Genomic DNA, 27,911 nt, shown 5'->3' on the forward strand with positions numbered 1-27,911 from the left:
TGCTCTGGCTGAATGAAAAGCTCTTGTTAATTGAAGAGGACTAAATCATCAGCTGAGCAGGTTTTGTCTGTAGCTACCCAATCACAAGTGGGCACGATCCGAAGGAGGAGGCCACGTTGTGGAACTCCACCACTGCAAATTACAAGGCATGTGCTGATGTAGCCCTGTTTAAAAAGCCTCACAGGTTTATTTTGCCACTGCTGAGCCCACGTGGCTTGTGTTCATCCAGCTCTGAAAGTGTATCCACAGGTTAGGCTAAGGCAAAAGGCCACACCTTTGTTACAAAGTGTTATTAGTAGATGTTTAATGTCTCTACTTCTGCATGTGCAGACCTGCACATCTTGGATTTATCAGAACTGGTCCCTTACACTTTTGCAGGTCTGGTTGGAGTGTCTCAAATAACTGATGTCTGTCAAGATTCCTCCCCTCTTTGTTCATTCTTGAATAATTAATGTAATGTTACTTGCTCAGACTAAAACCCACTCCATAATGTCAGTGAAATTAGTGCTGGGACACAGATTAAAACCCTCTAAGTTTCATATTCTGGCATGACAGACCTTGTTGGATGCTGGGCAGTTTGACTAGATGAATTCATCCACACCTGACTGTTTGGGCACCACTTTTGCAGTTTAGTCCCCAAGCTCCTGACTAGCACATATCCAGATATGTTCAGAGGGCTTCTTAGGGATTTACTTCACTCTGTCAGCTATAAAGAACCTCATTTAGATCTACAAGCACTTAAGTGGGAGAAAACAGAAGTTCTATTGTCTTTTAAAAAACCCAACCCTGTACTTCATATTGCCTTCTGCATTGGAAGAATGAGGTGAAGCAGAATGTTGTAGTCTGTATGTCAAAGCACCAGGTTATTGTTTTTTTTTTTTTTTTAAAAGGTCCAAATATTACAGCAGTCCTTTGATTATATATGTTGATGTTTTTCGTAAACTGACTGAGAGGGGAAAAAGACATCTGAACTGTCCTGTTGGGTTACCCTAATATAGTTTTAATCCCATTAATGCAGCAGTAGGACCACAACACTCCATGCTAAATCGGTGTGACAATGTGGAACAGGGATTTAGAGGATACAAAGGTAATTTACAAAGTAAGGACACCCTTAAAGAAAACCCTAGACTTGCAATAAAATAATTTTCAAAGAAGCTGTTTGGAATTAAAGGCATCTTTGCTTTTTAATGGGTAATTATTCTTGGCATCAATAACAGTATATAACCAAAATCCACTGCATCCCTGAGGGACAGAGGCAAATTTGGATTTAAAGGAGGTGCAGCTAATATTTTGTACTTTAAGGAAAGCCAGTTACTGGGGATCAGGTAGAACAGAAGTCCGAGGGTTTTGGCAACGTAAGCAGCAGCATCGTGCATACAATCAATATAGGAAAGGTTATTACTTTTTATTAGGAGCAGGAATGTGGAAGCAAGGCACAGTGCTGCCAGCCAGCAGGAGAGGGCGGCAGAGAAACGGGAGAGCTCCGTGCGATTCTGCAAAGCCTTCGAAACACCACTTAAATTTTTAAGAGGAGCGAGAGCACATCGGAGCTCTCAGAAGCCAAATCCCCTTCAAAAAGGCGGCTTCGTCAGTCTTTATAAATAAAGTCCGTAACACTTTGAAAATGTCAAATTCCTGTGGCAGCCCAGAAGACGTGGGGAAGCAGCGAGGCAGAGATGGCAAGATAAGAAGGGAGGATGTGGATGATTCTCAACCTGAGGGAAAGAGGTTGAAGCTGGGGAATGAAGGAGGAAACAGTGGAAAGGACGGAGAAGCAGCAGAAGAAGCAATAATGCCTTGCTTAGGCAGAGAAGAGCCCGTGCCCGAAGGAGGGGATGAAGGCAAAAGTGTAAGTGAGGGTCTTTAGTGGCTCTGAGCTGGGAAAGGGGGAAGGGTTGTGAGGTTACCCTTGAAATTATTTGTCGTCCTGAAGTTGGTAGTTGGGCATCAAGTAGTGTAGAACAAATGTGATCGAGTGTCCTGTCTCACTGAGATTATAAGCATGTTCCTCTTGAGTTTCTTACCTTGGCTACATGCTCTTTAGTGCAGGAATGTGTATTTTAATAGGGCTCTCACTGTTGGCTACTTGCAAGATGTGTATGGCAGAGAAGTGGTATTTCGTTTTTTTTTTTTCTTTTGGGGGTTGGAGAGGAGAGGGGAGAAGGGATATTAACTACTACAGCTTGTTTTTCTGCTCCCTATAGCCATTAATAAATTGGGTAATGGTTGGTGCATTGAATTGGGCAGTTTGGGTTGTTTATCAGTCTGTCCATCCCGACTTTCCCCCACACTGATGTTTGAGAGTACAGTACTATTTTACAGCTGGGGATGAGTGCAGAGCCTCCAGAGGTGGAGAGCTGGTGATTAGAGATCTCATCTGGGGAGAGAGCAAATGTCATCTGGAGAGATTTCAGAAAAAAGAGCTGCTGAGCAGTTGTCTTTTATAAATATCCCCATTATCAGATCTTTACATGAGGATAACTTTGTCAGTGTTTCCTGGCTGGTTATTTAGTTTGGCTGCTGTGCCTGTCAGCAGGTTTCTGAGGCACAGCAGAAACCAGGGGGGAGAGGGGATGAACACATGGATTCCCAGCCAGCTGAAGCTTTTCCTCTCACGGTGCAATTTGGACCAGGTGCTTTTCCTGGACAGAAATTGGCTGCTTCCCTCCATCAGCAGTGGAGGGGGAGGTGGTGGGAACAGTATCTTGGGTGCAGGATGTTTTCTCTTTAAGTTGTCATATGGTGAGAGTAGAGCTTTAGGATTCACTTAACAGCTGCTGGAGACTTCAGTGCACAGATTTTATCCAGAAGTTTTCTGAATTGTATTTTTCCTCTCCTGGGATTGATTTCCTGAGTTAAGATGTGCCTCTTCAAATGAGGAGTTAGGTAGATGTTCCACCTTTTGGTAGAATTTACATTGTTAAATAATTTGAGAGGTAGTTCTCGCGGTTTGTTCTTGGTGGAATTTCGTCTCTAAACGCAACAGTTTTCCTGGGATACAAAAGTATTTAAAATGTTTCTACGGCGTTGATTTGTTTCTACAAGCAGAAGTCTCTTTTACCAAGCCATGTAACTGCAGAGAATTGGGCTTTGGTCTGTTTTGGGCTTCCAATGCTTGTGAAGACATGATCTTTTTAACTCTCAACTGGCAAAGTAACACTCCTGTTATTACTACCAATTCTGGCAGAGACTTTTTTTTCTCTCCCTCAAAGTTATACAATATACAGGCAAGTTAATTGGTCAGATCATAATGCTTGGTTTTGTCTTTTTTTGTTTGTTTTGTTTGTTTGTTTTTCCCCCCAAGAGTAAAGGTTTTAAATTCATTCTACTTTATGATAAATATCCATAAATGTGTTGGGGGTATCCACTATGGTTTGGGGTAAAAGTCTTTTTAATGGTACATCTTACTATAATATTTAATTAGGATGTTAGTGAAGACTAAGCCTTAATTGAATAAATTTACTTTGTCTTGTAAGGGGTCAATTTCTGAGTGCAGAATATACTAGAATAATGCATAGCTAAGTCACTGGGCTCTGCCCCGTTTGTGAGACCTGATTCACACCCTTACAAATGTTTTACCACTGCAGGAGAGTTCTGTGGTGATGGATACCTGATCTTTTTTTGTCCTTTCAAGGACCCGTGTATATCTGCTCCAACATTACATTCTGACTTTTCAGCAGGGGTTTGCTAAAAATATTAAAGGAAATCTGCTAATGACCAATTGTTTTCCTCTTTGTCTCTCCTAAAATCAATTCTTATGTAGTTTTTATAATAAAGCAATTCTTAATTCTTAAAGTGAGTTAGATTCAAAATTCATCAAAGCTCAGTGAAACTGTTCTTTCCCCTCACTTCAGTGGACTCTTCCTGGGGATGTTGCACTACATTTAATATCAAGTTCCAATATTTTTTCCCCTTCCCACTTAAAGCAGCGTGTCTGAGTTGGAGAGATTGTTAGAAATTAGAAATTAATTATGTGACATTTAAAATTCTGTTAACATAAAACTTTTTCTAAAAACAGGGAAAGCTTGTTCAACAATCACCGTGTTTGTCACCTTGTAGAGAGCAAGCTGCTGGAAAAGATGGACTGTGTTCCCTTAGGAAACACTGGAATGACTTCATTTCTGTGCTTAGAAGAATCTTTATTTTAATAGCCATGGTGGTGTGGGTAATCAATGCATGCATTGGAGTAACATTCCCTAATAGTCCATTATGTCTTCTATTTTAAAGAAGGACATTTAAAAAAATTATAGGCTTTGACTCATTTTTGGACTAGTAATAAAATATCAGCACAGTATGTGTGCCATTTCTTTATTTATTCCACTGCAATTTGCCTGATTCAACATCCATTCTCAGGTTTAGAAGAAAGAAACTACCTCAGCTGCTCTAACTCATTATTCCACTTATTATGAAATCTGGTATTATGGGAGAATGCAGGCACCATCTATATTTTATATGTGTGAAATGATGCATAATCCTTGTGGGCATTTCCTTGGCACTGTGTGTTTGTAGCTGGAGCTGCTGCTGTGCACAAGTTGGTTGCAGAAGGATGTTTGTGCCACTGGCTTCAGTGGGCAGAGCTGTTCTCTTTGCCACGGGAATGAGGGGCTGCATTTGCCAACAACTCGTTGGCAGTGGTACCTGGAATGATTCCTTCACTTAGTAACTAGTTAATGTTGGTAACCTGGGGTGAAACTGTAATTTGTAATTTAGATATCCATTAAAATAATTTGCTTCTTGCCATCTCTTTTTATTACTTTCATTTCTAATGAGGAAACTGCTCGCAGCAGGTGTGAATCACAGAGTTTAAAGACATGGAATTTTTTCCCCTCTAATGTCTCTTTTTGGCATAGCATCAGAATGAAGCACTTGGTTCAAATGAAATGGGTGCAGTCTTTGTAGTAAGGTTCAACCTGAGAAATCTCTGGTTTGGTCCAGATGGTGGGGAATTAGCATTTGGAAGAGCTGGTGAGTCACTCCTTTTCATCAAAAGTTTGGGTAGAAGTACTGAAGTCTCTGTGGAATTCAGTGTACCTCTTGTATGCCTGGATGATGATCATAATTATCAGCCACATGATGCCACAGGGTTGATTGTCACCCTACCTGTGCTCCAGCACACATTAGAAATGATTGAAACAGTGTAAAATCATCTTTAATGAAATAAAAAGCATATGAAGAAGTGATCGTGCAAGTAGTGACTTCTTTCCAGGCTGACAGACGTGTCTTCCTGACTGGCTGCCATGAGTTATCCACAAGTTATGATCACCAGGAGTGTGTATCCTTGTAATCCTTGTATCCTTCTACTTCAACAATAGTCATTTCATCTCTCTGAACAGCTGCTGGTGGCAAAGGTTGTTTGGATTTAGGTTCAAAAATATTTCTGTATTCCTAATGCCTGCTTTGCTATGAACCAAACTTCTTTTTTTCCCCCCTAAACATTTGTGCAATTTTTTACAGAACAAGACCAAATTCCTGGGTTTGGTTTGATGTCTGTAGTGTTCCTAGAGCATCCACTGTTCTGAACTGTGTTTTCATCTGTAATGTCACCTGTGCAGAAAAGAGCTTGAACTTTCACCCTTTAATCAACTTTCAGAATGATTTAATGCATTTGGGAATTAAGGTACTCTTTGAAATTTAAAAAAAAAGTAAAAATTGCCTTTGTTAATACTTGGAAAAGGGGAAAATATTACAGGTCTAGTGAAGAAAAAAGTGCAACCTTTTGTTGTTAACATTAGAAGTAACATCTTTACAACTTGACAGTCCCAAAACTGAAGAAAATGTGAGAAACATATATGAAAGTGTCTTTAATATTTCTGTAGGAGGAGAAAACTGATTTTTACTGCTCACCTCTGAAGAATAGACTACACTAAACTTGTAGCACGTGGCAAATCCAGCTCTCTAAATCTCAGATGATAGTAGGTTTTTAAAATACAGTTTAAATGGGGAGATGTGACATGCTATTTAATGTTTGCAGTCTTAGTCATTCTTTGCATACAGAACAAATTGAACCCTGCCATTAATTTGAGCAGTGGACAAGTGTTCCCAAGATTTAAAAGAACTTGCCTTGGAAAACTGAAAAACGTGTCTTGGAAAGCTGATCTTTTAAAAGATTATTTCTCGGGTGGAGAGGAAGGATTTTCTAGAAATTAAGATATGAGCTTGGAACTGCAGTTCAAGATGAAATTCCCTCATTTGAAGGATGGTTTGGGATTCAAGGTGTTAAAAGCTCTACCAAGATGAGGTCAGGACACAGAAACTCAACCTTGTGTGTGGATTCACTGCAGGAACTTCAGGATGTGACTCCTGCAGTGTGAGCTACTGTCATGGAAGTACTCGAGGTAAATCCCAAAGATACCAGGAGGCACTGAACATGGACTGTGTTAGTCTAGACAAACAAAATGCACATTTATTATCCCTCATGTTCAGCTTGGATTATAGGAGAAGTAGTGTTTGGCTCAACAGCTCAAGGCTTTTTCATGACATAAATGCATCGACATAGTCAAGTGTGAGCATTGTACCTGAAGTCTGGCAGTTTGACCTTTCTGTGTGTTGCCACACACTGTGTTAATGTGGTTTCTCATGCAGATTTTTTTGTTTTAGAAGGCTTATTTTCTCCTTGCAGCTGGTTTGTCACAAGAGCTGTTTTGTGTGTACGTGGCTTTCTGCTCTTGGTTGTATTTTGTGAATGTTACTTTGAAGGGGAATCGTGTTTAGAGAGAGAGGACCTGGGATGGTGGGTCCATAATGGGTTGAGAGTCCAATTTAAGGTGCTGATTTTGGACTTTCAAGGTCCTAAGTAGATTGAAGCACTCTGCTGTCAAGGCTGTGCTTTAGGCTTTTCCCCTCCTCCTTTTAATAATGTTTAAATCTGTTGAGATTCTTTTGTTCTTGGAAATTATGGGATGCATCTCCTCTAGGAGAGCACCATAGTTTTGGAACACTTTGACTAGCATGATATTTGGAATATGTTGTGTAAAGCAGTCTACATCTGCCTTTCCTATTCTCCTTTTTTGGGTCTGGTTCCCTAATCAGAGGTCAGTTTTGGGATTGAGTCTATTGACTTGCTAGAGAAACTATGATATATGCTGGAATTACTGTTTTTATTGTTTTAATTCAGAACACATTCAAATTCTGTGACCCAGGACAGAGGCGTAATTGTCTTTGGAGGTGGAAAGAAAGGAGATATTAATTTTTTAGAAGTGAGTGGTGGTATTGATATAAGGTGCTGGAACTACTTGCTTTTAGCAAATGCTCCTGTGGAAGTAAGGGAGCCTTTTGTAGAAAGGTATGGATAAGAGACCTTCAAAAACTGCTTTGGATTTGATTCCAAGTCGATGGAAAATATTCTCTCTGAAAATGATTCCTCCTCCTGTGAACCTTTCAACTGGTTAATGCCCATGTTGGTAAATGGTGTCCCTAAAATGAGCAGGAATTACTGCAGTGAGGAGTTCCCTGGGACAAGGAAAGGCAGCTGAAACAGACCCTTATGAACGACCTCATTTTGCCATTTTTTTTCTTGTAGTTGTCAGGACAGATCACTAGATGGCAGGGGGTAAGTGTACAAAACCAAAGACTTTGTAGGGACTGTCTGGTTGTTTTGTCATGGGGGAAATTTCAATTCGTTCAACAAATAACTGCCTATTTTCAGCAAGCAATTGCAACCAAGAGTAACATAAACTGGTTATATTTACTCACTGGAAGTTTAATTTCACTGATAAGGAACATTCATGGAGCGCTTCTGCCTCTATTTGAATAATCAATTACCTAATATTATAATTTTCGTAGAGTGACTGGAATAATACTTTGGATTGAAATTACAACCAAAATGCATCGACATCTTCTGAAGTGCAAAAGAAGACATGTCTGGTCTACAGGGTTGATTTAGTAGAGATTTGAAATTAAAGTATTTATGCATTGCTGTTTGCTACTGTCTTTCTCCTTTTGTAGCTCAGTGTTAGCTATTATGAAAAATATTTTTATTTTAAGTCTCTATTATTTAGAAAGTAATAAAATTATATACTTTTCTTGGTGGTGTGGGTTTTTTTAATGTTTACAGTCTTAGTCATTAGCCTGGCCTGAAACAATGGGGAATAAGCTACAGAAGCTATGCAATAAATGAAAATGGAAGCAGCTTTGCCTTTCCTGTGGAGTACTCAATGTTCAGACTCATTTGTGATGCATTATTACTAAAGAGTTGCCTATTTTGTTCCATTAAATCAGACTGGAGGATCTGCTGCACTGCCACCCATGTAATTTCTCCCTAGAGAGTGCACTTAATGTGTTCTAACGTTCTAATGCTTTGCCCACTGTGCAGTTCTTAAACAGCCCCAGGAGTTATAGATAATCTTGTCTACACTAGAAAGGAGCTTATCCTTTAAATTCAGAATACAGAGCATTTGCTTTTGAGAGTTGTCTTGTGTTCTGATCTCTTTCTTTCTGGCACCTTAAGGCACTATAACTCTTTCAACAGCCGGCTGGTCACCAACAGCAAACTTCTAATAGCTCAGTGCAGGAAAATACAACAGTTAAGTAACTTAACCTGATGTCATTGACTCTAAGTGGTAGATAATGAAGTAATTCCCAATTAGTTGTGCTGATACTTAATTAATAAAGGTCCATCTAAGGTTCACAAATCAATGAGAAGTGTCTGCAGCCCTTGGAAAGAATACTTTTGTTCTAGTCCGAAAGGCAAAACTTGAAGTGAGAGAGATTTCCTAAGCACAATAATTCTGATAACATCTGTTCTTCTTTCACCTGCTATTTTTTTTCCTCCATGCTTTAAAATATAATGCATTTCAGCCTTATGCACAATAAGCACAATATATATATATATAATGCATTTCAGCCTTATGGCACAGGCCATTATCTGGAGCTGAGCCTGGCAGTGATGCTGCAGGATGCTGGTGTTTGTGTCCTGCTGCCTCAGGGGCCAGCAAGGAGAGGTAGATGATTGTGTTTGAGATCTTACAGTGTATTACAGGTCATTTAGGATCTTTAGGAAATAACACCACTCTGGTCCTTCACTTAATAAAAAAAATTCTTTACCTACTGGACAGACAAGTCAAAAGGTGAAGGTGAGCGCGTGGTTGTCCAAGGCTACACAGCAAGAACTATGCAGGATCATAATGGCCTTTAATAATTGAGCAGGGACAAAACCATCACTGGTATAAACTTAAAAGGGCTCTTTGTTTTCCCAAGGTCATGGTGCCCTTGAATAGATGAGCAACAGCAACATAGGCTCAGTCATTAAATGTGCACACTAAAAGGGCTCTGTACTTCCCCAGCTCCTGGAATTATTTTGGTGATATTGGTTACCTTTGATTGTAAGGAGATGGTGAAATATTTAAAAGTTTTTCATAAAGTTGCTATTCTTGTTAATGCCCATGACTAGTGTGCTAAATTCCTGTTTTAGTTGAGTTGTACCAGGTTCAACACTTATTGTCTTCAGTGAATGTTGTTTTCCAAAGACTGAATGCTAATCACAAAATATAAATGGATTTAGTATGTAAAATTATGAACTGTCACCACACTGAGACTGTTCATTCCTTGACTTGGGCTATAACTAAATGGAAATGGAGCATTTTTATCAATAACACACTGGGGAAGTATCCTCTGTTCTGAGATGCTGAGAGGTTTTTTTCTTTAAAATATTTATTTCAACTAAAAAAAACTAATCTTTTCACTGTCTCCAGAGGGCAAAATCATTGACTGTTATGTTTAGAAACTGTCTGTGAATTACAAGAGTCTATATAAAAAGGGAAGAATACTGATTGAGCAATTAATCACTTTTTACTTAATTTAAAATAAATAATGACATTATAGAAAGCTGTTGCATTAGCTCTGAAAGAAGACTGACTCTTGGAAAAGCAGTAGAACCAAACTTCTTTCTGTCAGTAGAGGTTGGTTTCTGAATCTTGCAGGCACAGTAGTTTTTGGTTATGTGACAACATTTTCTTCTAATGTCTCAGTTTAGTGTTACACGTTACAAAAAGGTGTGATGTTCTTGGCCACTAATGTGTGAAGCTTTCTTAGATTTCAAGACTGCTAGACTGGTTTCTGTTCAAAGCACTAACCCCCTAAATTCTGCTTGAGCTAGAACATGTAATTTTTTAAAAAAAGAACACCATTGCTGATCAAAGGCTTCAGGTCATGAACAATTCATCACATTTTCAGGTAAATTTCTTGCAGTAGCTCTCTATTCTTGTTGTAAAAATATATATACTTGCTTGTGGTTGGATTTAGCCCAACTGCACATCCCAGCCTGTGTGGGGTTGTTGCACCAGATGTTATTGACTCCCATGATGGGAATAAACTCATCTCCTTTTTGTGGATAAACTAAGCAACTGTATCTCTCTATTTTTCTGTCTCTGGTCAGCGTTCTCCTCGTGAAATAATTTATCAGTGCCCTCGTTGGCTCTTTGCAAGTTCAACATTTTTGCAGAAAGCTGATTCTGCTGGATGGTCCCCTGTTAATATATCAATGGTTTAGGTGATGCTCTGGCTTGGATTTCAGGTTCATTTACCAACAACTGTGAATGTCACAAATGGTTGTGTTTGTCCATGTGGAAGTGTATTTCTGTCAGACAAGCCCAGAATTTATGACTGAGGTTTGATTTAAGTTGTCTGAAAATTACCAATGACTTGATTTATACATACCCTCTTTACCCAATTTGTTGGAAAAAATCACTGAATAATACTCATGGAAGAAGGGATGCTAATTGCAGAGGCATCTTAATTAGAATGACCCTCATCCTCCCTTATTTTTTTTTCCTGTGTGATCAGTTTTAATTCATTTTAAAGTCTGCTGTGCAGCTAAACCACTCTGGAGATGTATGTTAGCACTCCACAGTGGGTGCTCAATGGTGATTTTTTTTTTTTTTTTCCCCCCCAAAAAATTTCATTATGTGATAGAGCCAAGAAGTCTAAACTGAATTAATACCTTTCTATCTGTTGACAGATAAATTTTGCCCCAAAGATTACTTTCCAGGATGCTTAATCTTCCTAGTTGATGGGTCAGTTTGGACAAAAGGCCAAATACAAGTGTGACATGAACTACTCTGTGGTGTCTTGGTATGTAATGTCTGTAACTTCTGTGTAAGGAAGCTGCTAGAGCTGTTCCCTTGGGGTATGTGCAGTGTGGATGGTTCTTACCAGGGAGGTTTTTGTAAAACAAACAAACAAAAGCAAATGACAAAAAAAAACCAAACCAGAAAAGGCCCAGCTGTGTGGCTGAAATCCATCCTGGTCCAGTGTGGTCCTGGGCAGTGCAGGTTTGGGTGATGCTGCTGGAGGGGGATCAGACAGAAAAACCCAAGTGACCTGTTTAGTGAGGATGCATAATTGAAGCCTAAATCCCAAATAAAAGAAATGTCACCCCTGGAGGTGGCTGGGATCAGCACTGGTTGCTCTGGACAAGGCCAAGGGAAGTCAGGGAACCCCAGAGCTGAGTTCCCCTGGGAGCTGGATACACGAGTTTGACTGTTGACACCTCTGAAGAGGATGAAGCACAGGGATGTGAGAGGGTGGTGGCAGTTTGGCTCTGAGCTGTCTCAGTTTTCTCCTGTGCCATAACAATGTTCTCTTAGTGGTGTTTACCCAACCTGCTGAAATGGACTGAACCAGGCTGCAACAGTAAAGTTCACACAGGCTGGGGAGTTCGTTTTGTGGAACACTTATTGCACAAGGTTGGGTTAGTGAGTGCCTGGTAGTGCTGGAAGGACAGATGAGTGGTTTTGAGGTTTTTTTTTTTTCCCATTTGTTTGTTTTTCACTTGGGAAACCATAATTCCACAGAGCAACATCTTTGCTTAAACCACCTAGTGAAGCAAAAATAAAAATATAGAGCATTTCCTGGTATTTCGTACCAATTGCTCAGTTCTTTCAGTATATAAGTCTTCACTGGAATTCCACATATGCAAATGATAGCATCCTATTACCTGTTTACTTTCTTAAGCCTTGCTTTTGTAAAATGAACATTTACTTAAATTGCCAAAGTAGATTTTTATTACCAGCTGCATAATTGCTAAACATGTTGCTCTTAAATCTGTTTGCTTAACAAAAGGGGCTTTTTCATGTGCTACTCCTTCATCTGAAGGTTCTAATGAAGAAACTAAGAGGTGACTAAATCAGTATTGAGATTGGAACATGCTACCAATTCAAAGAGGTTGCAGAATGGAATTAGTTACATGTTTTATGTGATTGTGCAAATATGTGCACATCCTTGTTGCTACTTTAGTCTTGCATCAGCTTTAGTAGCTGCCAGAAATATCTTTCTTCTTCTAAGCCCAAAGTACCCAACTTGATAAATGCGTGATTTTGTCATGCTGACTTAAGGAATCCTGGAAATGAAATGTGCCTATAAACAAAAGCTTTTAGCTTTTTCAATTACTGACCCCACTCCTTGGGCTAAAGAATGATTGTCTGAAGAAAATGATGGCTTTCCAGGTGTGAAATCTGTTTCCCTGGCATCTCGAGAAATTGCACGTTGTCTACAGGGCTTTGAAAATTCATTAATATTTTCTTTCCACTCCTCTTTTCGTTTGAACTTTGAAAATCAATTCCATGTGCTCTTCCACTGGGAGTAGGGGAGCAGAAACTTCTGGTTCCCACTGCAGGTGGTAGAGACCATTTATCCTCAGTCCATTGCAGGATATGTTGTTTGCACACTGTTCATTTAGTCAGCAGTGGGATCAAGAACATTTTCAAATAAATGGACATTTGGGCAACCCTTACTCTGAATGTTAAGCCAGGGAGGTAACACTAGCCCTCTGGTAACAGAAGCTGTTCCACACTGAAGTTGGTATAAATCAGTATTTAGATCATTCTCCTCACTAAAACAAGCAATCAAAACACATAAGCACACACTTACAGTGCAGTACCTTTTAGCCAAGTAATTCCAAAAGCTTCTAGTATGAGGTGCTTCAAGTGTCAAAAGAAGTGTTCAACAGCCTCAAGTGTCAAAAGCTTCAAGTTTCATCTGTAATAAATTATATAAAATCATCTGAACAGTCTTTCTTATGAGGGCATTTTATTATTTATAGAGATGTTAAAGGGGATTTGGAGGCAGGTTGATGAAATGTCATTGCTTTCAGCCAGCAAAGTAATTGTGTTTTAGTGAGGTAAAGGCTCTCAGTTGAAGAGAGGAAGTTGGTTGGTTGGGGAATATAGATAAAATAGGGAATAAACAGTGGAAACTATCTGCTTTTCTCAAAGGTGTCAACAGGAGAGGGAACTAATGCAAAGAATTGTCATGAAGCTCCCAAGGTACTTCGCTGTTCTTGACGCTTCCTCCTCAAAATCTAAAGATTTGTGCTCCCTTGAAACCAAAGAAATCAGTCACTGAAGTCAGAGCAGCAGAGGATGAAACCTGTGTCTCACTGGAGCTGGATATCAGGTTTTATTTCAACTTTGACAATGCTCAACTTATTTGGCCCTCATTGCAGTGTTTCACTTGTGATGTTTGTCACTTCATGGCTCTACCTTGGTGGCACTGGGTGCTGTTCTGGAGATGGATGGCAGGAGCCAATGCTTTAGTGTTCAGTGTCCCAAGATCCATGTTTCTTTAGGAATGCAGCTGTGTTTCTGACTAATGTTTTGTTTTCTCCCTTTTCATGGTAATTTTCCTCCTATATCTTTGACTTAGGAAGAAGTTAAAATCTCTTTGCTTTTAGTTGTACTTATATTAGTTCAGCTAAGGGTCCCCTGACTCTGAAAGTGGCTTTCTTAGCACAGTTTGGCAAGAAGTAGTTGTATCACATAAAGCAAGTAGTTAAAATCCTCATATCCTAGGATTGGGCATTTATAAACAGCAACAATAAAAGTTTAACATGCACATCTCCATTAGGTTCAGCTAAAACTTAATTAAAGTTTGAAAAGCATCATGAGTTTCTCTGATGGAAGACTTCATGTAAATTTGGGGAATGTGTTTAGTATTGCTGATAATAAAAGCCCAGTTTCTTCCCAAGGGCTGATATGTTGAGGTACAACTTGAGGGTGATTTGAGGTCATATGAAATATAACATTTTCTGCATTCAGGGCCAGGAAGGCTCTGAAAGCCAAACAGACTCCCTCACCTTCAAAATTAATCTTTCAATAAGAGAGCAGCAGAGTCTGATTTGCAAACATAGTGACTTATTTCCTTCAGTTTAGGCTTAAGGAAGCTCCTTGCTTTCTGTATAACACTTACTAGACATATTCTGATTTCACTTAAACTGAAGGAGAGTGTGAAAACTCCACAGGTGACATTGGGATCTTCCTAAATCTCCCAAGACCTGAGCCTAGAGTCTGATTTTTTTATATATGCTCCAAGTTAAAACTCTAAGCCCCTTGATACTTTCTGTAGAACTGGCAGAAACGTTTCACTAAACAAGATGAGATGTTTGTTTTCTTGTGCTTATTTTTTTTCTGTTCTTTGTTTTATGGGGCATTTGCATGAAAACAGCATCTTGAAGAGTTCCTCTATTCCTCACCTGGAGGCACCATCTTTGCTTAGATTTGCAATGAGTTACTCTGCAAATGCTTGCAGTGTCAGAGTTGGTGTTATGCTCTTGGGTGGAGAGAGAGCAGCAGGAGCTGACAAATACTTAAACCACACAAGTTTAATGCAGAGATCTCTGCAAGATTACACACACTGGGGGAAGATGAAATTGGGAAGCCACACAGGCTAAGTGGAATGGTCTTAAAAACACTATTTTAGGTGTTTCCATCCCTCACCTGTCCCTCATCACATTAGGAACTGATTGTAGCTGTGCTGGAGGAAGAATAAAGTTTAATGCAGCCTCCAGGGAGATGTCCCCAGCTATTCTCAGACTATTTTAATTTGATTAGGATAGCTGTGGTTGGAGCAGAATTTCTGTTTTCTGGGGGATGAAATCATTGCTTCAAGGTATGCATCAGGAGTTTGCTCCATTTTAAGAATGGTGGCTTGAGCCAGGAACCAAACCCACCTCTCAAACAGAGCAGTAGAGAACTGCATTGATGGTGTTTTAAATACTAAAACCCCATTAACTCTGTGAGAAAGCAGAAGAGAGATGAACTGAGACACCTGCATCCTCTGGGAAATTGATATTTTGTGATGTAAATATCTGTGACAACCCCTTGGTTCTACCTCTGTCCTGTCCTGGAAAGATGTATTAGAAAAATGTGTGTTTGAACTCCTCTTGTGAGACTGAGGAAAGAGCTAAACTGCCTTTGCAGTTCTCTGTCATAACTAGTTTTCTTATTTCCATGCTCAGTTCTTATACTTTCTGGCTGTTGGGAGATCAGATACTTGTTATTTGTACTGATGCTCTAAGAATGTGTTTGGGGAAAGTTCCCAAGGCAGCCTTACATGTTATATTTGGTACCAAATACAGGCACAGGATTTTACCTGTGTGTGGAAGGCAGGGTTAAAGAGGGATAAAAATATTTGCTTAACTTTACACCTCTTTCTCAAATTCATTTTGAAGCCAATGTGGGGTTTTTTTCCTGTTGTGAGTTTACTGATTTTTCTGGATTGGGAATAGGGTTGAGGGAGGTTCCTTCACAGTTCTCATGAAGATGAAAGAACCAAAGCCATCTCCTTTCCTCCCTGTAGCACGTGAGGTACCTTGTAGAGCATAGTCTGAAACTATAGGGCATAAGAAGTGAGGAGATATTTCCAAGTAAACATTTCCCAACAAGTGGAAAAGATGAGTAGGATGAACCAACTGCTCCCTGGATAATTTATCCAGCTGTGGATAACTGGGGGTGCTGGAGGTGAATGGTAACTGGTGACTGTGACACAGGTCTCTGGGTGTGAAGCCCCCTGATGTGGCAGGCTGTCATTGCAAATGAGCTTTGGTGTCTTTGGGGCTGGGGAGGAAAGCAAATCTGTGCCTCAACGTCTTGTAACTACTAAATGAAACAATCAGAATTGCCTTTTATGACATGGGTGCTTTGGAAGTGTCGTTGTTCTGCTCAGTTGGAGCCGTGGATGCTGTCAGGGAGTGTTGACCTGGGAGGTTGATGGTGACACACAGGGGGGTGACAGCTGGTGGAAGGTGCAGTGGTGGAAGGTGCAGTGCATCTGCACTGGGAGGTCACATCCCAAAATGACAGGAGGAACTTTGAAACCCACCCCAAGTGCTGAGGCCGTTATCACGTTGCCTTCGACGTGGGGACAAATCGATGCTTCATCCTGACTGTCCTTTCTGAAGGTGTTTTTAGAATCTTGGTATTTAGGATTTTACCCATGACTGGGTCTAGTTTCCTGCTTCCCCATTTTCAGCACCCCCTGCCCTTTTGTCCCCCTCTCCAGCAGGGTGAATTTAGTTTACAGTCCCCAGCACAGTTCTCCAGGGGTTTCACCTGAGACTTTGGGAGCTGTGAGGAAAACATACTGATTAGAGAACTGACTTGCTTATTACCTTGATGGCCTGTTCACCTGCAATAGATGAATGTTTTAATCTCCTTGAGTGATTAAGGAGGCTAAATTTAGAGCTTCTTCTATTATATTGTTAGTGTCAGTTTGCTTCCTTCTACTTTGCTTTATTATCAGAAACACTAAACAGCCATTTTACCTTTCCATTAAATGCTGAAACGCCGCAGTGGGAAAAGAAAATAGCCAGCACTTCTTTGAACAATAAAGAAATTAAATAGTCCTGAAGCTGTGATTTCGATAATTTATCATGTTCTTTGGGCCACCCATGTTGTGGGGAAAAAAATAAATTAGTTTCTGTAAGAATGAGGGCAGTTGTTTCTGTGGGGACTCAACTGCCAAATGTCACCTTAAGCATTATAAAAATTGCCAAGAGATTAACATTAAGAAATGCAAGAAATTATATAATTAGCATGAGAAAATGTGTGTGTGTGTATATATAAACAGAAAACTCTCTAAATCTTCTAAGAAATGTGCAGGATTTATCACAAAGCTACTCTTGGATTACCAACTCTGAATATTAAATTGTAAGTAAACCTCTTTTTTTCATATCATGAATTTGCCTTCAACCATATTTTAAAAGCAGCAATTCTAGATTCAGTTTTTCTGTTAACTTCTACATTTTAAGCTGTTTGGGTGATATTTTAGTGACAGATTTATCTGTAAGGCTGCAAACAGAAATGTAAGCTGCTACACAAGAATGTAAATTAAAAGCTGAATTTTTAGTAAAGCTGAGTTTCTGAAATAATTCCATCACTTCAGCAGTACGGAATTTCAAGAATAAACCAAAATGTTAATGAGAGTCTTGATTCCAAAACTGGAAACTTAAAAACATTGATACTTGCTTGACAGAAAATTCTTTTAGATCAATGGAAGTTTTAAATGGATTGCCAGATCAAGCTTTACTGTGAGAAATGACTTTGTGTATCCTCTTTATTAATAAAAAACTTTGGAGTTCTGGCTTTCCAGGCAGGTGAACTCACAGCACTGGAGGTCTCACCTCCTATTTCAGCAAAACATGGGGTGTGCAGCTGCTGGAAATAAGTGGAAATAACTTACTTTCTTTCACTAGACACCCAATAATTTTAGGAACTTGAACATTTGAGGCAGGATGAACCTCAGCACTTCATAGGGATTTGACTTTTTCTTTCTTTTTTTTTTTTTTTTTTTAAAGAATTTGAAAACAAGTGATAAAATGTTATTGTCACTATTTGGAATGTCATTTGAAGAGAAATTGTCATTCTTACTGAGGTTAAGACTGAATGTCTGTTTTGGCACAAATTATTAATTCTCCTCTTCCATTGCTCTTTATAAAAGTTTTAGGTAGTTTGGAAAGCTCAAGTAAGCCCTTGGAACTATTACAGCAAGACAATCTTGACATAACTTATTCAACAGCAAATTACTGGTTTGTGTCTGATCTTCAGACGTGTGATGTCATTAATGGGATCAGCGTGGAGGCCTCATCTTAACAAAGGCTCCATCCATCTGTGAGGTGGTGAACCAAATGCAATCAGCTTTATAAAAAATAACTCACAGCAATAGCAAGTTTTTGAGGGATGTGATACCCAACCTCTTTACATTTTTTTAGAGGATTCTGCTGTGTAAGTGCAACACTTCCATTTATCAAAGGAAAAAAAAATGCTATACAAACCAAAACGAAGTAATTTGAAAAGGAATTTTTGGAATAAAATGTACGTGGAAGCAGTTAATAAAAGAATTTGGATAAATCAGATAAAACAATGAAAAAAACCTAATTCCTTGGGCCATGTCTACCCGTCTCCTTCAAGCCTGTTGGTCACAGTGTTGCAGTGACAATTGGGTGCTGAGGTCCTGCCACAGGGTGTGCAGTTGTCCTTCCCAGGGACAGAAGGGATAATTTGTTGTTCTTGAAGAATAACACCTCATTTACAGAAATGCCTGACCTTTATGTGATTAAGAAAAACTGAGTGTTAATATAGTTTTTAAACTGCACATAATTTCTATAATCACTCCTGTTGTTGCTGCTTTGTGTATTCCCTTCCTCTGGGCTATTTACAGTACCATGAAGATAAGGTTTTTTTAAGTTGTTCTTTCTGGTTTTGTTCTTCCACATAAATAATGAGGGCATGTTTTAAGTCACAGTGAGAAGGGAATGTACTTCTTCCAACAGAGGTTCTGGTTTGGCCTAGGAAGGCACCTGTACTTTTCAGGACTGTGTCTATTCCACTTAAATCTGTGGTACTTAAAACATCCTCTAAAATAGGATGGATGTGTTCTCATCCCCCAGTTCAGGTGCCTGACTCATTGCTTTGCTGAAGAGGAGAGAGAATCTTGTGCATATTGCAACAGAATCAGATTTTTTCCTGCTGGGGTCATGGGCACAGTGCAGACAGCCACATGACAGCCTTAAACTGCAGCAGAGTGGTTCCAAGGAAATGCATCTTGGGCCATGTATCCATCTGGGGAAAATAGCACCAGGAAGCTTTTGAATCTATATTGTGGTTAAATTCAGCAGCTCTGGGTGAGGTGATTGCTGTGACTCCACCATTTAAAAAGTGATGTTGATGCCTCTCACATTCAAACAGTGATTTCAAACTGCTTACTGTGTTTTCTGAGTAACTGCCTTCTGCAACTTTTGGTCTTTGTTTCAAAGTCCCTTCAGGCTCCTGCAGAGTGGGTTGATTTCTTTGTTGCATTTGGAGACAAAATAAACTGTCCTTCCACAACACCAACAGTGCTGCCAAGAAATAGCTCATGTCTCAGACCACGACTGCTTCAGGTTTGGTGTTCATCTCCTCACAGGTTAACATTAACCTGCAGTTACTGAGTCAGTTAACAGGAGAGCACTTGGTTGTGTTAAAACCTGGTTGACTAAATGAGCTGGATACTGAGTGTATCAGGTACAGCCCTCACTGGATGATGTATTAGGTGATCACAGGAATACCACCTGGCTCCAACATTTGCTGATCTATGAAGCCACTTTATTACTCAGGTGCCTAACAGTATGCAAATATGTGTATTAATGGTTTCTGTGTCATAAAAATGGTTAATTTATACCTTTGCACTTTATAGAGCCTGTAGAATCCAGCTAGCAAACTGTGCTGGTGGAAAACAAGATCACAAATCAATTACTCCTTGCTTGACACCGTTTAGATCACTTTGCTGAGATCCTTGTTCAGCTGACAGTGGGAAAGTGAACATCCCTGGGAGTGTGACCTATTATTCAGAGAGAACTGCAGGCTAATAACAGCTTTGATCATCGAGAAATCTTATTTTTTGACCTGCAAGACATCCTAAATGGGCCAGTTCTATAAACTGAAATTTATAGACTTATAAGCTGTAACATTCAAGCCTTTGTTATCTGGAAAATGAAGGACAATCCTACATGCAGAATGGTAGATGTTTTCCCTTTGCTGCAGCTTATTCCATAGGGAGGCAAAATGCAGAAGAGCTGATTTCTGGAAAGTAACTGCAACATTCTTAGCAGAAGTAATTTATCAAAATCCTGCTTTGAAAAATGGCATGTGTTCATTGGTACAAAACCTTCCTTGTTGTCTGTAAAAACAAAGATCAAATACGATTTGGTTGGTGTGGCTCAAAAGCTCTTTCCATATTCTCAGAGCAGACTTCAGGCTCTCAGATATTCTGTCTTCCTTCTTATGTCTTCCTGAGACCATCCACTGCCAGTGGAAGGTGTTTGGCCATGCAATTAGTCTGTTACTAGATCTGCCATATGGTGAGTCAGCTTTGCTTTTAGGGTTTTTGTTTTTCAGTGTGTGTACTTTTCTCACAGAGTAATAATGCTTGGAGATTTACTGTTTATTTTTTTTTTTTTACTCAGGTTTAATATTGCAGCAGGAATCTATAGCTGACATTCACCATGTTATTAAGCAAAGGTTTGTTTTTTCTTTGAGTGACATGACCATAGTTTTCTTTTAAAACTCAGTGCAAATAGAATCTTTGGATTTAATATTCTTTGGGTTTGGGTTTTTTTCCCCTCTACTATTGAATAAGGAAGTCAGTTTAGGTCCTTGATATTTAGTATTCATTCTGGGGTGGGATCAGAAAAATCCCCTTTTTAGAAATTAAATATGGCTCACATAGATAACAGGCATTTTGGACCTAATGAAAAATCAAAAGAAGTCAGTAATGGGATTCTTGTCGTTTTTATACACCCATTATTCCTTGTTAGAGTAAAGATTTAAAACAGATGTTCTTTCTCTTCTCAGTTGTGCTCTGCACTTTGCAATACAAGCATTTGCTTCTTTTGTACTTATTACTGTTTCTTTGCAGTGATGATATCCTGGTCTTCCTGCAGTTAAGAGTCAAGAGTTCTTGTCTTGTGTAAACCTGGGAGCATCTGATCACTGAATGGTGGTTTCTGAGTGTCACAGGCCTTTAACTTGTCCTCCCCACTGCACAGAGCCTGGCAGGAGGACCTTGGCACAGTGTGGTTCTTCCAGTCTGAAGGCTCTCAGTGTTCTCTGGGTCAGGGATAGAGAATCTCTTACTTTTTTGGGATGTTTTTCTCCTAGTCAATCACTCCATCCTTTCAAAAACGTGTGCAGGGTGTACCTGGTTTTCCTTTGGTTTAATTTCCCTTCAGATTCTGGGTGTTGGTTCCTGTTCCACTTTTGTGTACAAAATTACACATCTATATAATACCTATTTTTTCAGTTATGGATTACTATCAACTATGACCACACTGAATTTTTTAAATTTGGAGACTGAATTAAGGCTGTTTTTAGGCTGTGTGACCACACAAAATAAGTGTAGATATTTCACCAAGTGCTGCAAAAGTCTGAATCCCCCCATTTCTAGTACATAAGAACTGGAAAATGTTAAAGTATGTATGGAAATATATTTTCATCACCATAAATCTTACTTCAGCTCATTGGTATGCAACCACCAAGTAATTAAATGTAATTGAAGTGCTGTGCCAGAGGAAGTGTGATCCAAAAGTAATTGCTACTCTTGTACTTCTCTGTAGTGTGATCTAGAAGCTGAACTTTATTGTATATTTGACCTGTACAAAATGAATAACAGCCACCATTTTATTACACTACACCTGCATTTTAAATGCTGCTAATTAGTCAATATTAAACTAATAATGAAACAGCAATAGAAGCTCCTGACTGTATTTAACTGAATGATCTATTGAATGTGCATCATACCAACATGCTGTTGAGGTAAACCATTTTCTCATCTCATGTTTTATGACTAAGAGCATTCAAGGTTTCCATGTGTTCTTTCAGTGATGTCAGACATCTCTGAATTTAGTTTTTCTGTGAAAATGCTGCTGGATGTAACCAAATAATCTCCTATAATGAACGAGGTGCTCTATATTTTCTGTATTTCTAGTAGTTTCCATTTGTTAAGACTGTCCCAGTCTAAGTTTAATTCATTAAATTGGACGTTCTTGCTCGTGCTGCATTTGAGACTAAATAAATAGTTCTGTAACAGCGAGTCCAAGACTGACTAGAAATAGAGAAGTCTTCCTCACTTTGGCTGTGTCTTCATTGACAAATAGCAAGGCCCTGCTAGAGTGGATCTTTAGAGCAAACCTGTTAGTGCTAATGACCCACTGACACCCCTGAGTTCCTTCAGAAACACTGAAGCACTTGACTGCCTTTGGAGTTGATTCAACTTATACCAAACTCACTGTTTTTCCTGGATGAAAATTGTTTGTTTGTTTGTTTGTTTTTTTCCAAAGTCTAGCAGGAGCTGCCTGTAGTCGTGATGCTCTTGGTAATGGGGTTGTCTATGAGAAAAGAAAACAAAAAAATTGCATTGAGGATCATCTGCCAGTCTGTATCACAGAGTTCAGTTTTGCAATCAGTGGGCTGTTTTCAGAGCTTTTAGCTTGAGGAGAGAAAGCTTGTGTCCAGATGAAGACTTGAGATAAAATAGCATCCTGAAGGGTTTTGCTGAAGCAGTTTTAGCCAGAGAGAGATGGCTCAGCTCATCCTGTCACCCAGGATGAGCAAGGATGAGGAAGGTCTGAGCAACAGCACCTCCCTTGGTTTAATATGCCTGGGTTTGCAGCAAAGAAAGGGGCAAAGGAGGACCTAAGGTAAAAGGAAACAAGATGCAGCAGGATCCTTCCTCTTGGAGAAGCTGGGTAATGGGAATAGAGAATAAACTTATCTGTATTTTGAGTGTGTTTTGTGAATTATTGCTTTAAGCAGCAACCACCTGTTTCCAGTGTGGAATGTGCTTTAGCACGTGTCTGTTGTGTTTTGGATGTGGCTCCCTGCAACTTTTTGTGAAAGGAATCCAAAGATGTGGTGGTTTGAAAGGGATTTAATTACAAGAAGTCACAAATGGTTCATTGCCTCATGGAAATGCAAGGTGTAATTGCAAATATAATGTGTTCATGCCTGAAACTTCAGCACCCTTAATATCTGGAATGGAAATTGCATCAACTCCCTTTTCAAGGTAGTCTGGCTGATGCTTATTTGCTTGATTGATATCTTCCTCTTGGCCACATATCTGTCACTGAGCAAATCCTTATGATACTGGTGATTTAGCTGAAATAGTGATGGCTATGTAGTGTTGCTCTGGAAGTGAGGTGATTCTAATGACGACTCTGAAACATTTGGAAAGAACGAAAAAAGTCTAGTCTTGCCCTTAGAGCTTTTTCCTAGACTATAAATACTGGAATTTCAGCTGTATTTTGTCTGTAATCCAAATAACTGCCAGAATTAGTACATCCAGAAGAAATAACATCTGTAGCTACAAATATATTGGAGAGGATGGATGGATGGATTTTGAATACAGTTTGCTAAAAGACTGTGGATTTTACCTGGTTCTATCATGATGCATAAATTGCCTTTTAAAGAAAACTGTTATTTCTTGTGTTGGAAATGAGTACTTTAAAGTTTGATTTGCTATTTAAAGCATAATATTTTTTCCTGTATTGTTACCTTTTCCTGCTGTGATTGTTTTAGCTCTGTTCTGCTGCTTCTAGTTTTTAAAATACATGGGCAGTACATTAACAGCATCTGTCAGTGTAAGCCTGGAGATCTTAGAACAATTTTAGAGTGGTGATCAAAAGAGTTAGCATATGCTTCCAAGTCATTTTAGATTAAATATGTTACAGTGTCTACTGGCTTCTGAATGTCAAATTTGACACTCAAGTTAGATGGGAAATGAGTTTCTGTTCTGGGCAAAGAATGAAAAATTTCCCTGAAGTCTTCTTGAATTTAAACTGAGGTGATGCCAGTGATGTGTCCAAGAGGCTGCTGAGTGATGGAACTTGTCTCACGCCCTTATTGAAAACTTACTGAAGAACCCTTAATTATTCCAATGAAAAACTCCAGCATGTGAAAGTAACCAGTGTCTGCTTCCATCCTGGTTTCCCAAAGTCTTGTGATTTAAGGCTGTAGAGTTCCTAAAAGTTGTCCTGGATAGAATATAGTCGTTAATAAACGCTAAGCTTCCAGATTTGTTTTTGAAATACAGTGGAATATTATTCTAGTATTCCTTTCAAATTAAAGCTAGACAGAGAAAGGCATATTTCAGAGTAATCAGTAACTTAACTTGCATTTGAAGGGCAGGAACTCCAAGTTTAGTATGTGTTTTATTTAATTCCTCTCAGGTACATGAACATACCTGCGTGCCAAGCAATGCCACAGGTCAGCTGTTGCAAACCAGTTCTTTGTGCAGGAGATGTCACACATCATATAAGCAACTAAATAATAATACAATAAACTAAACTTTTGTAAGGCTGGAAAAAGATCTGAATCTGGCTCTCCCCTCTCCCAGACAAGAAAGAGGCACTGGAGTCTCTTGGTTATTCTTGAAATTCCATTTTCAGCCCAAAACACTGTTCTTAAGCAGGACTTTTTTTGACTCCTATTATAACTTACTTAGTTTAGGCTGATGTAATTAGCACAAGCTCGAACATTGTGATAATAGCTTGAGTCTATCACTTCCCAATTAGCTCAGGGGAGAGAGAGGTAGTGTTTGCCTCAGGCATTCTTGTTTTATTAAGATGTATTCAGTGATCACCAAACTGAAGGCTCGGGGAGCAGCACACCTGAGTACTCACCCAGGAGTCAAAACACCGTCAAAGACTGGGCTTGCTCTGATGGGAATTAACATCCTTTTTAATTTTCCTGGCACTGCATGCTGCTGTTCATTATTCCCTGCTGATCACAGCATCTGAAATTGCTTTTTGGTCTGTGTGGTACTGGAAAACTTCAAGTAGAATGGAATGAAGGGGTAGGTGTGAAAGATGAGCACCGTGCTGTGACTCACCTTGCCTTGCCACAGCCAGCCTGTGCCGTCCTTGGGGAATCATTTCTCTGGAAAACTCAGAGGAACTCATGGCTCAGGGTAAAAAGGCTCACAGCAGAATGAAGGAGTGCCTAAAAGCCATGAATGACTCCTGAAAATTTTAGGTTGTGCCTTTGTACTGAAGGGTCAGAGCTGTCAGTGCAGGAATGACCTGTTAGATATCCGTGGGAAAGGCTGAGGTGAGCCAAGGCAGCACCTGCATGGATTTGGGATCCTGTAGGGCACAGTGTGTTCATAAACTGCCACTTACAGAACCTGAGGCAAACACTCCTTATACTGAGGACAGAGTGTGTGAGAGCAGCTCTCTGCTTGTTCTGCTCCAATGTAAAGCCTTGCAAGTGGGTATTTCTGCTGGTAGTTGGGCTGTGGGGAGGCTGCAGACTCTGCTGCTCAGCTCCCCTGTGCTTTTTTCCGAGGGCAGCATTGATTTTCCTGCCTTTCTTTCTATAGATCTGCACCTGCTGTGCCCCTCAGGCTCATTGACCCAAGTTATCTTCTGAGAGGAGCCTTCCTGCTTTCCACAGGCACCCCTTCGAGTGTGAGCCATGCTCGTGTAGGTTTTTATTAAAGAGGGGAAATTAAAGTCCCTCATTTTCAAATCTGGAGCAGGGAAATGCATGTGTAAAGGTTATGAACATTCCTTGGCCTTTTTGCTTTTATTCATGACCTCAGGCTTTCTTTGTACATTTTGGAAGGAAAAGCAATTTGGGGTCAGCACAGAATTTGGATGATATTATGCACCATGCTTCTGAAATATTGCAATGGAGAGGCACTGTAAGTAGGTGAAGCAAAATTGTCTATAGAGGGCAAATGTAGAAGCTGCTTTTAGTCCAGTTTGTGGTCAGGGACAGTGCAGGACAGTAGGGGTGGTGTTACAGGCTGTACCTTCCTTAAAGGGGAGGGTTGTTTTCCCTGAGATGAACTGCCTTAAACTTCAATAACAGTTCATGCTTTTCAGGTACTTAGCCAGTAGGGGGTCATAGTGAAGATGAAAAAAAATAATTAATTGGAATTGCTCAAAAAGCTGTCAATAACCTTTATCCTTTTTTTTTTTTTTTTTTTTAATTTTAGAACATGTTGATGCTGAGCAAACAGGGTGAACTACTTCTGCCTCTTTGATGAACTCCTACCACAACCTGTTTTCAGTGCTGTTTGCTATTCATGGCAGTGAAATTGAGCCTCTTCTTAGGGGAAGACTAGTTACCATAAAACTTGATTTCATAGTATTTGTAGCAGAAGTATTTTATGGGTCAGCAGGAAAAAACCCCCCAGTTATTACAACCTTCTTTCCACAGAGCATGGTTGAGTTGCTGTGTTTTATCAGACACAGTGTGACAAAAGTATTTGTAAGCCATTCAGTCATCTTCATAAATTAGACCCTCTAAAAAAGGAGTTTTCAAAACCAGCAGGCAGCTTTTTGTGTTTGATGACATAAAATAGCTGGATTTTAAGACAGCAGTTAAAATAATGTATTTGAGGTTTCACTTATAGAAATAAATACATAAAATCTAAATTATTAATAAACTTAAGCCATATTTTCAAAACTGATCTTGATGTTTAAAGTTTTAAATCTCTGAGGAAGGGAGGTGATTTTGTGTTCCTGAGTCAATTTGCTCCAGATCTTCAAATATATTTGGGAACCTTATTGCTGTTGCCAGTAACACAAGGTTTTAGATCTAATTAAGTAACAATCTTTCTCTGAAGAAAAAAATTAAAAATTAAAAAGAAAAAAAAACCTATAACCTATATGGTGTAAAAACTTGACTTCCTACTCACACATCCATTATCACTTAAGGCAGTGCCAGAGCCTTTGCAGTGTTAGAGTTTTATTGGATTCCAGAGCTCAATAAAAATTGCCTTTTTTTTTCAACAGCTCTGGTGGAAGAGAACTTAAACACTAAGGTTTCTATAGCTGTTACATAATTTTGTTCCTTTTTATACTTCCTCAGCACTACAAGGTGGTGCCCTTCTGGAGAGAAAGGGGACAGAGAGTCCTTGTGCAGGTGCCTTTGAAAAGTGGGATAATGCACCCGGGGGCCCTCGAGCCACTGGAAAGAAAGCACTGGCCATTCCAGTATTAAAAAATTACATTTAGTGCATGTAAATATTTTAATTCTATGAGCTTTTTTTACTGTAAAATAATTGTGTTGTATGGAAAGACTAAATAATTCAGTGGGATCTGGATATAACAAAACAGGATATCTGAAGGGTATCAATTCTTGGGACAACGTTTTGCCTGGGTTACAAATGCATAAATTCTTTCCTTAGGACTTGTGTTTAAGGAAACAGTTAACAATCACACCCTTAAATTTGAAGTGTGATTTAAGATCTGCAAGCTTCAAACAGACCTAAGTCCCTGGGTGAGGGATGCTTTGTTAAATCCAAAAGCTAATCCTCCAGATGCTCCCTCCTCGAACGTATTGATTTTTCTTTAAGAAGCTGGCATGCAGCCCTGGCAAGAGGTCTTTGCTTATAAACCTTGATCAAAGACATTCTCTGTGCTACGTGCAGGTAAAAATTCTGTAGAGCTTTTCTGTCTAAATCATCAGACTAATTCATAATTTGTCTCCACAGTAATGGAATGATTTAGCAAAAAAAAAAAAGTCCTAAATAATTAAGATTTTTTTTTTTATTTCAGTGACTGGGATTTAGACAAGAAAACAAAATACAGAAACTAGAGAAAACATGTAGCTGGTGGTTGAATTATACATTGCACACCCTCTAAAGTGAATTCAGGATAAATACTTACGTAAGACAAAGTATGAAAGCTTTGTCATCATCAGGAGATCACCACATTGGAGGAAAACTGAGTTCCTGATTCTGTGGAGCAACAATGAGTCTGCACTTCCACAATGCAGTCATTTCTGAAAACATTATTTGCAGGGTTTACCCTGTGCCTCGTAAAAGAAGGACCCTCAGTTGTAGGAGAGCATTTATTCACACTTAGCCAGGAAGGTTTGTACAACATTAGCAACCATAAATCTGTGTTGCATATTCCTTCTCTTAGTTACAGAGGTGATATATAATACTTGTGAAACTTTGAAGGGGGAGAAAAAGAATGATTAGTTTTTCTCCTTTGCATTAGATCACTTATTGTGATCAAACCAGGAAGACTTTTTTGGCAAATCATTTACAATATTTCTTTCAAGTGACAGGTTTGAGTGGAAGCTCTCTTTCTGAAAACAACTCTGGGGAGAACAGCATAGATTATAAATAGAGAGAATCCAAAAAAGAAATGC

At 39.3% G+C, this 27,911-nt stretch overlaps 1 protein-coding gene across 13 annotated transcripts in view; it reads left to right on the top strand.

Moving 5' to 3' along the window:
• Positions 1 to 1,591: 1,591 nt before the first annotated feature.
• Positions 1,592 to 27,911, top strand: part of RBFOX1 (RNA binding fox-1 homolog 1) — a 1,157,213-nt gene continuing 1,130,893 nt past the window's right edge. For 3 of the 13 annotated variants that reach the window (XM_032703677.1, XM_032703678.1, XM_032703683.1), the window contains exon 1: positions 1,602 to 1,849. In XM_032703677.1, the coding sequence (XP_032559568.1) occupies positions 1,625 to 1,849 (225 nt within the window). In that variant the 5' untranslated portion in view covers positions 1,602 to 1,624. Of the gene's footprint in view, positions 1,850 to 27,911 lie in introns of all 13 variants that reach the window. The other 10 variants (XM_032703682.1, XM_032703688.1, XM_032703676.1 and 7 more) reach the window with 7 other exon arrangements.

Source organism: Chiroxiphia lanceolata, chromosome 16 (assembly GCF_009829145.1).
Source record: "Chiroxiphia lanceolata isolate bChiLan1 chromosome 16, bChiLan1.pri, whole genome shotgun sequence".
NCBI classification, from domain to species: Eukaryota; Metazoa; Chordata; class Aves; order Passeriformes; family Pipridae; genus Chiroxiphia; species Chiroxiphia lanceolata.